The sequence below is a fragment of the Camelina sativa genome, chromosome 11 (assembly GCF_000633955.1).
Source record: "Camelina sativa cultivar DH55 chromosome 11, Cs, whole genome shotgun sequence".
NCBI lineage: Eukaryota > Viridiplantae > Streptophyta > Magnoliopsida > Brassicales > Brassicaceae > Camelina > Camelina sativa.
The window spans coordinates 45,883,329-45,894,381 of record NC_025695.1 but is presented as its reverse complement, the minus strand read 5'-3'; the positions used below and the strand labels follow the sequence as shown (position 1 = coordinate 45,894,381).

At 34.9% G+C, this 11,053-nt stretch overlaps 3 protein-coding genes and 1 pseudogene across 3 annotated transcripts; 3 read left to right on the top strand and 1 right to left on the bottom strand.

Annotated features, from left to right (window-relative positions):
- The window catches only part of LOC104726652, a 5,244-nt pseudogene extending 1,328 nt beyond the window's left edge, over positions 1-3,916 (top strand).
- Positions 4,471-5,055, top strand: LOC104726650. The gene has a single exon (XM_010445562.1). It carries the CDS (start codon positions 4,508-4,510, stop codon positions 4,922-4,924), a length of 417 nt encoding a protein of 138 aa, XP_010443864.1. The 5' UTR covers positions 4,471-4,507; the 3' UTR covers positions 4,925-5,055.
- Positions 5,270-7,916, bottom strand: LOC104726649 (glycerol-3-phosphate acyltransferase 3). The gene is made up of 12 exons (XM_010445561.2): positions 7,736-7,916; positions 7,589-7,646; positions 7,346-7,464; positions 7,152-7,251; positions 6,955-7,050; positions 6,774-6,870; positions 6,545-6,632; positions 6,365-6,461; positions 6,198-6,283; positions 5,861-5,980; positions 5,646-5,744; positions 5,270-5,466 (listed from the first exon to the last, which is right to left on the bottom strand). The coding sequence occupies exons 1-12, from the start codon at positions 7,855-7,857 to the stop codon at positions 5,418-5,420; spliced, it is 1,131 nt and encodes a 376-aa protein (XP_010443863.1). The 5' UTR covers positions 7,858-7,916; the 3' UTR covers positions 5,270-5,417.
- Positions 9,202-9,917, top strand: LOC109127579 (putative defensin-like protein 274). Its single transcript, XM_019232525.1, has 2 exons — positions 9,202-9,297; positions 9,487-9,917. The coding sequence occupies exons 1-2, from the start codon at positions 9,228-9,230 to the stop codon at positions 9,645-9,647; spliced, it is 231 nt and encodes a 76-aa protein (XP_019088070.1). The 5' UTR covers positions 9,202-9,227; the 3' UTR covers positions 9,648-9,917.

Sequence of the window (11,053 nt, the reverse complement as noted above, 5' to 3'; positions counted from 1 at the left end):
GTTTTGGTTGAGTTTTACGCGCCGTGGTGTGGTCATTGTCAGTCTCTTGCTCCTGAGTATGCTGCAGCTGCGACCGAGCTTAAGGACTCTGGTGTCGTTTTGGCTAAGATCGATGCGACTGAGGAGAATGAGCTGACTCAGGAGCATAGCGTTCAGGGCTTCCCTACTCTTCTTTTCTTCGTTGATGGTGAGCACAAGCCTTACACTGGAGGCAGGACTAAGTAAGTGATATTGAAGTTTCAATTTTGCTTATGCATCATTGGATCTGATTTGGAGTTAGGATTGCTGAATAATTTTTATTGGTTTTGTGAATTAGAGAAACAATTGTGACATGGGTGAAGAAGAAGATAGGTCCTGGTGTGTATAATCTAACTACATTAGATGATGCTGAGAAAGTGTTGACTTCTGGGAACAAAGTCGTCTTGGGATACTTGAACTCCTTGGTGGTATGGTTTCTCTATTCACTTGGTTTATAGTCTCTTGAATCGTTGCTGTGTATTTTTTTCTCAAAGTAAGTACAAGGCTTTACATTATTGGATATTCAAAATGTGACTTTTTTTTTTACAGGGTGTTGAGCATGACCAACTTGCTGCTGCTTCGAAAGCTGAAGACGATGTGAACTTCTATCAAACAGTGAATCCTGATGTTGCCAAGATGTTTCACATCGATTCCGGCCTGCTCTTGTCCTCGTTAAGAGGGAAGAGGAGAAGATTAGCCATTTTGGTTGGTTTCCTGTTAATCTTTGCTATGCATTGATTCAATGATCTTGTTCTTGGGCTTTTGCTTATTATGTTTGTGTTATTAATCTGCAGATGGGGAATTTGTTAAGTCTGCTCTAGTTAGTTTTGTGTCAGCCAATAAGCTTCCGTTGGTGTCTGTTTTCACCAGAGAGACTGCACCGGAAATTTTTGAGAGTGCAATCAAGAAACAGGTGTGTCACTCTTTTTAGTAGTATTTTTCGATACAAATTCGAAGATGGTTTATTGTCCATCTACTAACATGCAACTGTATGTCTCTTTGCAGTTGCTGGTGTTTGTAACCAAAAATGACTCTGAAAAGGTTCTTCCGGAATTTCAAGAAGCAGCGAAATCATTCAAAGGAAAGGTGAGAACATATGTCTAGTCTGGTTTAGACCAATTTATTTTATGTATATGTTTTGCATCGAGAAGAATCCATGAAGGAGGATCTTTGGAGGCAACGATGGCTTTATGTTTATCTTGGTAAGGTTACTTCTAAGAAGCTTTTGTTTCTTGATACAGCTCATCTTTGTGTCTGTGGATCTGGATAATGAGGATTATGGGAAACCTNTTCTGGCTGCAATGGATTTGTCTTCTTGGATTCATCTAAAACTGAGAAAATGTTGTCTTATTTTGTTGTGTGTGGAGCAGATAACGGTAGATACAGATNCTTTGTGTCTGTGGATCTGGATAATGAGGATTATGGGAAACCTGTCGCTGAATACTTCGGTGTGTCTGAAAATGGTCCTAAAGTAAGTCGATTGTTTATCTTGTTATGGGTTTAAGAATCGCACATTTATAAGAATCTGAGTCCTAGATCTTTTTGATATGCCATGCTGATTACATCTAAAATGTTGGTCTGTGCATAGCTTATTGCCTACACAGGGAATGATGACCCTAAAAAACACTTTTTCGACGGCGAGATCAAGTCAGATAGTATTAAGGTATCTCTTTGAAGTTTCTTTCACTCGTAAATTTCTACTTCACGGTGATAAAATTAAGGTATCTCTTTGAAGTTTCTTAAACTTCTCTAATATACTGCAGACGTTTGGAGAGGATTTCCTGAACGACAAGTTAAAGCCTTTCTATAAGTCAGACCCCATTCCTGAAAAGGTAAAGATGTTTTTTCTAAATCATTAATTTCCAATCTTGTTGCCTCATGTAACACCAGGGCTTAATTTTGTTGCTACAGAACGATGGGGATGTGAAAATAGTGGTTGGAGATAACTTTGATGAAATTGTTCTGGACGATTCTAAAGATGTTCTTCTCGAGGTACAAATTGTATTAAAATCCACTAATAAACTGATATGGATTTACGTCTTTTCATTACATCAATACTTAGTTTAGTTGTATAAACAAAACTCAGGTCTATGCACCATGGTGTGGCCATTGCCAAGCCCTTGAGCCAATGTATAACAAGCTTGCGAAACATTTAAAAAGTATTGATTCTGTCGTCATAGCCAAGATGGATGGAACAACCAACGAACATCCCAAGGCAAAGGTAATAAAGTGAACGCGTATTATCTCTGCACACTGAGAACCTTTCTATGTTCAAAGCCTGAAGAATTAATTTTTCTGGTGTTGCAGGCTGAGGGGTTCCCTACAATTCTCTTCTTCCCTGCAGGCAACAAGACTTCAGAGCCGGTAAGTTCTGGTTCTTCTGGCTGCAATGGATTTGTCTTCTTGGATTCATCTAAAACTGAGAAAATGTTGTCTTATTTTGTTGTGTGTGGAGCAGATAACGGTAGATACAGATCGCACTGTGGTTGCATTTTACAAGTTCTTAAGGAAACACGCAACGATCCCGTTCAAACTGGAGAAACCTGCATCAACAGAATCTCCTAAAAGTGTCGAGTCCANTATGGGTTTAAGAATCGCACATTTATAAGAATCTGAGTCCTAGATCTTTTTGATATGCCATGCTGATTACATCTAAAATGTTGGTCTGTGCATAGCTTATTGCCTACACAGGGAATGATGACCCTAAAAAACACTTTTTCGACGGCGAGATCAAGTCAGATAGTATTAAGGTATCTCTTTGAAGTTTCTTTCACTCGTAAATTTCTACTTCACGGTGATAAAATTAAGGTATCTCTTTGAAGTTTCTTAAACTTCTCTAATATACTGCAGACGTTTGGAGAGGATTTCCTGAACGACAAGTTAAAGCCTTTCTATAAGTCAGACCCCATTCCTGAAAAGGTAAAGATGTTTTTTCTAAATCATTAATTTCCAATCTTGTTGCCTCATGTAACACCAGGGCTTAATTTTGTTGCTACAGAACGATGGGGATGTGAAAATAGTGGTTGGAGATAACTTTGATGAAATTGTTCTGGACGATTCTAAAGATGTTCTTCTCGAGGTACAAATTGTATTAAAATCCACTAATAAACTGATATGGATTTACGTCTTTTCATTACATCAATACTTAGTTTAGTTGTATAAACAAAACTCAGGTCTATGCACCATGGTGTGGCCATTGCCAAGCCCTTGAGCCAATGTATAACAAGCTTGCGAAACATTTAAAAAGTATTGATTCTGTCGTCATAGCCAAGATGGATGGAACAACCAACGAACATCCCAAGGCAAAGGTAATAAAGTGAACGCGTATTATCTCTGCACACTGAGAACCTTTCTATGTTCAAAGCCTGAAGAATTAATTTTTCTGGTGTTGCAGGCTGAGGGGTTCCCTACAATTCTCTTCTTCCCTGCAGGCAACAAGACTTCAGAGCCGGTAAGTTCTGGTTCTTCTGGCTGCAATGGATTTGTCTTCTTGGATTCATCTAAAACTGAGAAAATGTTGTCTTATTTTGTTGTGTGTGGAGCAGATAACGGTAGATACAGATCGCACTGTGGTTGCATTTTACAAGTTCTTAAGGAAACACGCAACGATCCCGTTCAAACTGGAGAAACCTGCATCAACAGAATCTCCTAAAAGTGTCGAGTCCACACCAAAAGTAGAAACTACAGAGACCAAAGAAAAATCTGATAGCACGACAAAGAGTAGCCAAAGTGACTCCAAGGACGAATTGTGATCCAAAGCCAAGAAAAGAGTATAAGTTATATAATATATATATATATATATATATATATATGTCTCTTACGTTATATGTATGATCGGAATTGTTTGGACTAGAGATAAAGTAACTTTAGTTTTGGGAAAGACATTTTCCACTCTTGATTTGGTTTCACATTTTCTACATGTAGCAAGGCCAAACTTTACTGTCGAGTGTCACACAATGAAATAATAAATCATTGACCCGGAAAAATCTCTATTTTGCCGAAGAGCCTGGAACCTTTATTACTAATTGCCTATAGTCATAACTTCGTTGATACACTACCCCAAGGTATGCGGAACTTAATTGTTTTAAAGTCCACCATTAGAAGGAAACTTTTTCTTTCTCAAGCGTCAACATTGTAAAGTGGTTACACTTTGCCTTACGATTATGACAATTGACTCTTTTATATTCCTTCCTTTCCTACTAAGATACACCAATTTCTCCACTAATAGAAAAAATTAACTTAAATTAAATTTTGAAATTCCCAAAGCATTGAGTTCTTCTTAGGTACCAAGGCAATTCTCAGTGTTACTCTTATGAACTTTAAGTGGAAATCAATAAATTGACTACGTGATCTAATGCTTCGCTCCGTATCTATTTTTTAATACACTTGTGACGTGATGAATTCCCATTCGTCATAAGCATCCTATATATTATTCCATCTCTTCTTCCTAACTTACTTCAAGTCTTCAAAAACAGAAGAAACCGTTGAGATGATGGAGAAGGTTGGGTTCATCATTGTATCTCTCTTAATAATGGTATCCGTTGTTGACATTTCAGCTAAAGAAGAAATATCACCGAGACTGTCTCCGATAGAGCATTCTTCCCCGTCACCGCCTCAGCAAGATAACGAAATGTCTCCAATATCTCCGACGATGATGTCTAATGATTACGATTATCCGTCTTCGTCTCAGTTTACGGAATCAAGTGATCTCAGTTACACTGAAAATACCAGAACGGGAGGCAAAAAAGTAGCCTCCGGAGGCGGAGGAAACAAGACTGGAGTTGTCGTTGTTGGAGCCATTGCAGCGGTGAGTATGGTCTGCTTCGGTGGTGTATATTTGTTCAAGCAACGGCGTGACAACATTCGTCGATCGCGGTATGGATACGTCGCCACTGAATTCTTCTGAAGATAACTTTGAGAGGTTTGAAGGCCATCTTCAGAAGTCTAGTTTCTTTTCAAATGTTCTTGGTAAATATTTGTTTGTTCGTTTCTTGCATATATCTTTTGTAATTTGAAATTTCTAATGATTTGATTTTGGAGGTCTCACTTGTTAGTCAACTAGTACTCTTTCTCTTTGGTCAGATAAATGTATCATCACTAAGGACTCTCGAGCACCATTATGGAACACTTGTACTACATTACAAAGAAAATAAGCTTACAAACTTTTTTTGATAACTTTTGTCGTTTCAAAGTTTCTAAAGTCTAGTTTCTTTTGGAAAATGCAAATTTGTGATGTAGTATACGAACAAGATGCAAAAAGTGAGCTTTGTTTATTGAGAGATTCACAACAATGTAGATTGTATTGAAAAAACATAGAGAACATGAGGCATGAGACTGTTTTTCATCTAATGGAAAAGTGAAACACCCACAAGGACATAAATATAACGTCATCTTTACATTCACTTCTCTTCCAATCTTGCCAGGATCGACTCCGCGAAACTCTGTTGCCTGTCAATTCAAAAAGAAAATACAAAGTAACATCAAGACTTGTTGAAATTTATTCAAGGATCATAGAAGTTGAGAGCCTTTAAATTTGTGCAAGTTCCAAGTTTGGTTAAATGGAGCTACCGAAAACTCTTAAGAGATTTTAACTAAATCTACACAAGATAATGACACGTTGAACATACTTGCGTTCACTGTGCTTGGAGCTTGGTCTCGAATACTTCAAGTATCCATCCCAAGGCACCTTTTTCAGACCCGCCCTAAGAGATATCATGTCTCTCACCCTGTCACAAGTAAATAAAGTGGATGCAAAAGAATGTCATGCCAGGTTATTACAGTGGATGCAAATTTCTTAGCATATGACTTCTCTGATGAATGACCAAGAGAAGAGTGTTTCTACCTCTCGGCAAACTCAATCCCTGTTTCACCGGGCCTTAAAGTTTGGGGTTCCAAGTACCACACTTCACACACAACAGCCCATGATGTCATGAGTTGCAGCAAGTGCATTGTAAACGATTGTCTGCAAAGACCATGCAAGACCTTTTGTTACCAAGACAAAGAAATGGCCCTTAATATTTCGCTGGAAGAGATCATCTTTCAATCGCAACTAAGCAATATACTAAAACAATAGTGTATAACTAGTTAGAAAAGCTTCTTCACCCCTTTCAACACTACTTCAGAAATTTCAAAATTATCTGAACAGACTGATATGAAAAGTCTTACGAAAATACCCTTACTTTCTGCTATTCCAAAAGGCGTCAACAAAAATCTTGTTGTATTTAATTGCAATTGGGCAAACAGTACAGTCCAATTCAAAAGCACCCTGAACATTATCATGACGAAGATCAGACACTATAAAATAGTAGTAGGAGGCCAAATCACAACAAAGTTAGGTCCAAAATACCTTCTTAAACATCACTGTATAGTTATTATTTACACATGTCCCCTCAGGAAATATGAGAAGTGGATTATTGTCAGTTCCTTGGACATGGTCCCTTAACCTGATTCATATGATTCATATTCCCATAATTAGCATGAGTAGATTATGTAATGACACTTCCAAGGTATAAAAAATTATGCATACTTTCTCGCTACAATTTCACGATCCTTTGCCTCTGAACGATTGAACCAGATACATCCGACACTCTCTAATATTGTGCTTTGCAGAAGTCCTTCGCATATAAAGCAACAAAAGTCAATCATGGCTTGTTCACAATAATGCGTGAAAGGTAAACCAATCAGTCTTCACTAAAACTAAGCAATCATAAAGGTCATTAGCACACTTCTGGGTGCTCTAATAGCCAGAGACTTACCAACCCAACCAGGATGCTTCTGCATAATAACAGCAAATGCAGTCATCTGCTCCAAGACGATGAAATCAATCATTGAAGTATGGTTGGCAACATAAACCTGTTCAACCCCGATCATAAAGTAAGCATAGGTATACAAGCATCAAAAAGAAACAAAGTAAAGTTTTTTAAAAGGAAACATGACCTGCTTAGGACGGATACTAGGCCGTGGGCCGTGATACTTGACAACTCCGGTCCATGAGGCGACAAAGAAGCTGCATATCATTTCCACCAAAACCCTCTGGTAACACAGCAAAAGAAAGCAAAATCTTCCTGAATTTATGAAAACACAGTGAAAACGTAATCATACAAGACAAACGGGAGACAGAGAATCCAACACACCTCTATCTTTTTCCTCAACCTATCTTGACCTTTCAGCAGAGCATTGACGGGGATAAACAATGAAAGGAAAATAATCCACCCAAAAGCTAAAGTGACGACCCTGCAGATTTTATTTTAAAAACTGAACTGCTTAGTTAAAAATCTTAACTTTGAGCTAAGAACAAGAACTAGTGGATAAATTAAGAGGAACCAACCTCAAGGGAAAGAGGAGACAGTATCTAACAACAACACCAAAGCACCATAGAGGGAATAAGTAAATGTTCCAGTTCCAAGGTTCCGGAGGATTCGATTTGAAACATCTTGTGAAAGAGTCCTGCAAAATCATACCCAACAAACAAAAGCAAACGATAACAGAGTGGACAACAGCTGCAGATAGAGATAAAAATCCATCCTTTAGCTCATAAATTTGAAGTCTATGACACAGATTTGGGCTTTACATCAACAATGGCACCAGCAGCTTCAGTGAGAGTGGGAGAGATGTCGAGCAAATCACGCCTGCAATCAACTCAAGAAGAACGGTTTGAATACTCTAAATCAGCCGATCAAATCAAATTCAAAAAAATACACAAGGGAGAAATTTATACAGGCTGAGCTTGCCGCGTGGTTCGTTGATGGAGGAACCGGAAGGAAGGTAATCTTCGAGGTTGGGGTGATCGAGATCAAGCTCGGATCTTGAAGTCACGAGCCTACCTGCCGTACTGCTCATGGTTTACGTCGCCGGTAATTTCTTTTTTGATGCTTTTCCCAATTTTCGAATCTCCGATGAGAGAGAAGAGCTTTAAGCCACTCAACAGGCTTTCTGACTCTGTCTGATTGATACTTTGTACCAGGCCCATTATTAGTCTATAGGCCCAATTTGATCAATCGAACTTTTTTGAATTGATCAATCAGAATACAAATACAACACATGTCATATTATATTAAAAAAAAAAACTAAAATTAAATGACAAAACAAATTAAGAAACAAATTATGTAGATTTTCTTTTTCGGAAAGAAACAAAGAAAAATAATATTTTCTTAATTTGTTTTGTCCTTTAAATTTAATGAGTTATTCACTCCTAGAGATGAATGCAAGATTTTTTTTTTAAATGGATTGATCTACGTAATTTGTTTCCTTAATTAAAATTTGTTTTCTTAATTTAAAGGGGTGAAATTCATCCCTAGAATTAGGGCTGGGCAAAATAACCGATAACCAAATAACCGACCGAAACCGAACCGAAAAAAACCAAACCGAACCGAACCGAAATTCTTCAAATACCCGAATGGTTAGTAAAAATCTATATCCAAACTAACCGAAACCGAACCGAACCGAACCGACAATTAAATGGTTAACCGAAATATCCGAAAACCTAGAAGATATCAAATATTATATACTTAATATTATGCAAAACTATAAAATAAACTTAAAATATAAATTATTTCTAGATTCAAAACAATTAAATATTTTAAATAATCAATATATGTAAATGTTATTATTTTGAATTTACAAAGTTAAATACTATTTTGTAAAATTGAATCAATATTTTTCCCTTTTTTGTATTTTTGTTATTATATATTTGGTTAATTTTGGTTATATTCGGTTAGTTTTGGTTATATTTGGTTTATTTGGTTAATGTTAATATAATTTATGTTAGTTATGGTTATTTATTTAAATAACCAAACCGAAACCGAACCGAACCGAACCGAACCGAAATTTTAAAAATATTCAAATGGTTATTATATTACTATATCCAAAATAACCGAAACCGAATACAACCGAACCGAAACCGAATGGTTAACCGAATGCCCAGACCTACCTAGAATTGTCTAAACTTGACACTTGTGAAAATTTTATTAATGACTAACTTTCCTATCCACACCCAAATTTAGTGATGTAATTCTATTTTTGAGGATGCTATCATTATATGTTGACCATAAAATATCTTGCTAAAAATAGTGTATTCTAAAAAAGAAAAGAAAAAACCACCCTATGTGAAACTAAATCAATATATATAATGTAGAAAATAGATCATAATTTTCTAAACACAAATTTAAAGTTGAGNAAAAAAAAAAAAAAAAAAAAGTAAACTGAAAAATATGGCTTCATCAAGGTTTCAACTTGTTGCTCTTTTCGTCATCTTCTCTCTCGTTATTACTGTCCAATCGGGTACTTATACGTTTTTCCTTTCACAATATTATTAGGTTTACATTAGTAACTGCTTCTTTTGATTTGTTTTAAAATCATAACATTCCAAAACTCCACGTTTATCAAGAATTAAGATAATTCTACAAGTTTATATCTAAAGATCTTTGACCTTATAGACATATGTCTGTTAAATTTACATAAAACACACAGAAAAGGAGATAATAGACGGACCATGCCGCTTAAGAGGAACGTGCACCAACGACAGGGACTGCGACACCCATTGCCACAAGAGCACCGACCCTTCAGCCATGGTAGGGCTCTGCCTCTTCGACAAACCCACCGGTCCTGTTTGTTGCTGCTTATTTGATTAAATCATCATATACATCTATTTTTTTCTTCTACAAATCTCTATCGTATGATCGTATTTTTTCTTAACTAATGATGTGAAGATTTAAAATTAATAAAAAAATATTACGTCCCAATTATTTGAAGGTTTAAAAAAAGAAGTGATTTTGTGTTTCTTATTATTTGTTTTCTTGTTTGCCATATTGACTGACACTTGTATGTCATGAGAGTCTTATAATTTGTATAAGAATGGCTAAATGTGAACAAACGTATTATGTATCCCCTATATAATATTTGAGAAGTACACAACTTCTTTTTCGTAGACTATACAATATAATAGTTATAGGTTATAAAGTTATAGTTATTATTTAATTCATTAGTTAGTTACAAAATATGTTATATGGGTTAACTTCCTTAATTATATCGAGATACACTTAAAAAGAATATCCCAAAGAATAATACAACTTAAAGAAATAAAATCGTTAACAACCATATATTGTTAGGTCATATATACTATTAGGGAATAAAGAAAAGAAATATAATAAAATTTTGGAAATTTAATCATGCTTAAATGTGATTTCCGATTACGCAAACAAAATAAGATCTTACCTAACATATTTCCAAACTTTTAGTATTAATCACTGACATCTCCATTCACCGAAGTACACTATATTCATACCAAAAAAAAAGTTGTTCAATCTACAAAATATTTAATATTTAGTAATATTATTCTTTTAAAAAATATCTATTCAACTAAAATTTTGACGGAGTAACGGGTCAAAAATTGAATATTGAAATTTAATTTCATATATTCTTTTTGTTAAATTGTATAATTTTATATACTATAATAAACTTTTTTAAAAAATTGAAATATTTTAATATAGTTTAATTTGATATTTTTAAGAATATCATAAATATATGATAGATAAAAAAATTAAAAATTATAAACACTCTAATTTGATTTTTTATAGCACGGGTAAATAATGTCACTATAATATAAAGAATTCTAAGATATATGATTTTTTGCTAGAGCACATGTTAAAAATTCAAAAAATATGATTTCTCAAATTAAATTAAAATTTGGAATAATGTTGTTTGGTAGGCTTTCTCGGTCAAGAGGATTTTGACAAACATGTGTTACATATTTAGTTCTAAAATTAATATGCGGTATACTATGGGTTAAGTCATAGAATTAACAATTATTATATAATTTCAAACACTAAACAAATCAAATAAAATTAATAAATATTTTTTTTTATCACACAACTTAACTTGTTGTATGCCGCGGATAAAAATCTATATCTACTAGAATATATCTTACAAAATAGATGTTATTTTTATAAGTCATATTCAACATATGATTTCACGGCATCATTAAAAAAAACTTTAAAAACAGAAAAAGTAAATTTATAAAATAAACAAAAAAAATTTC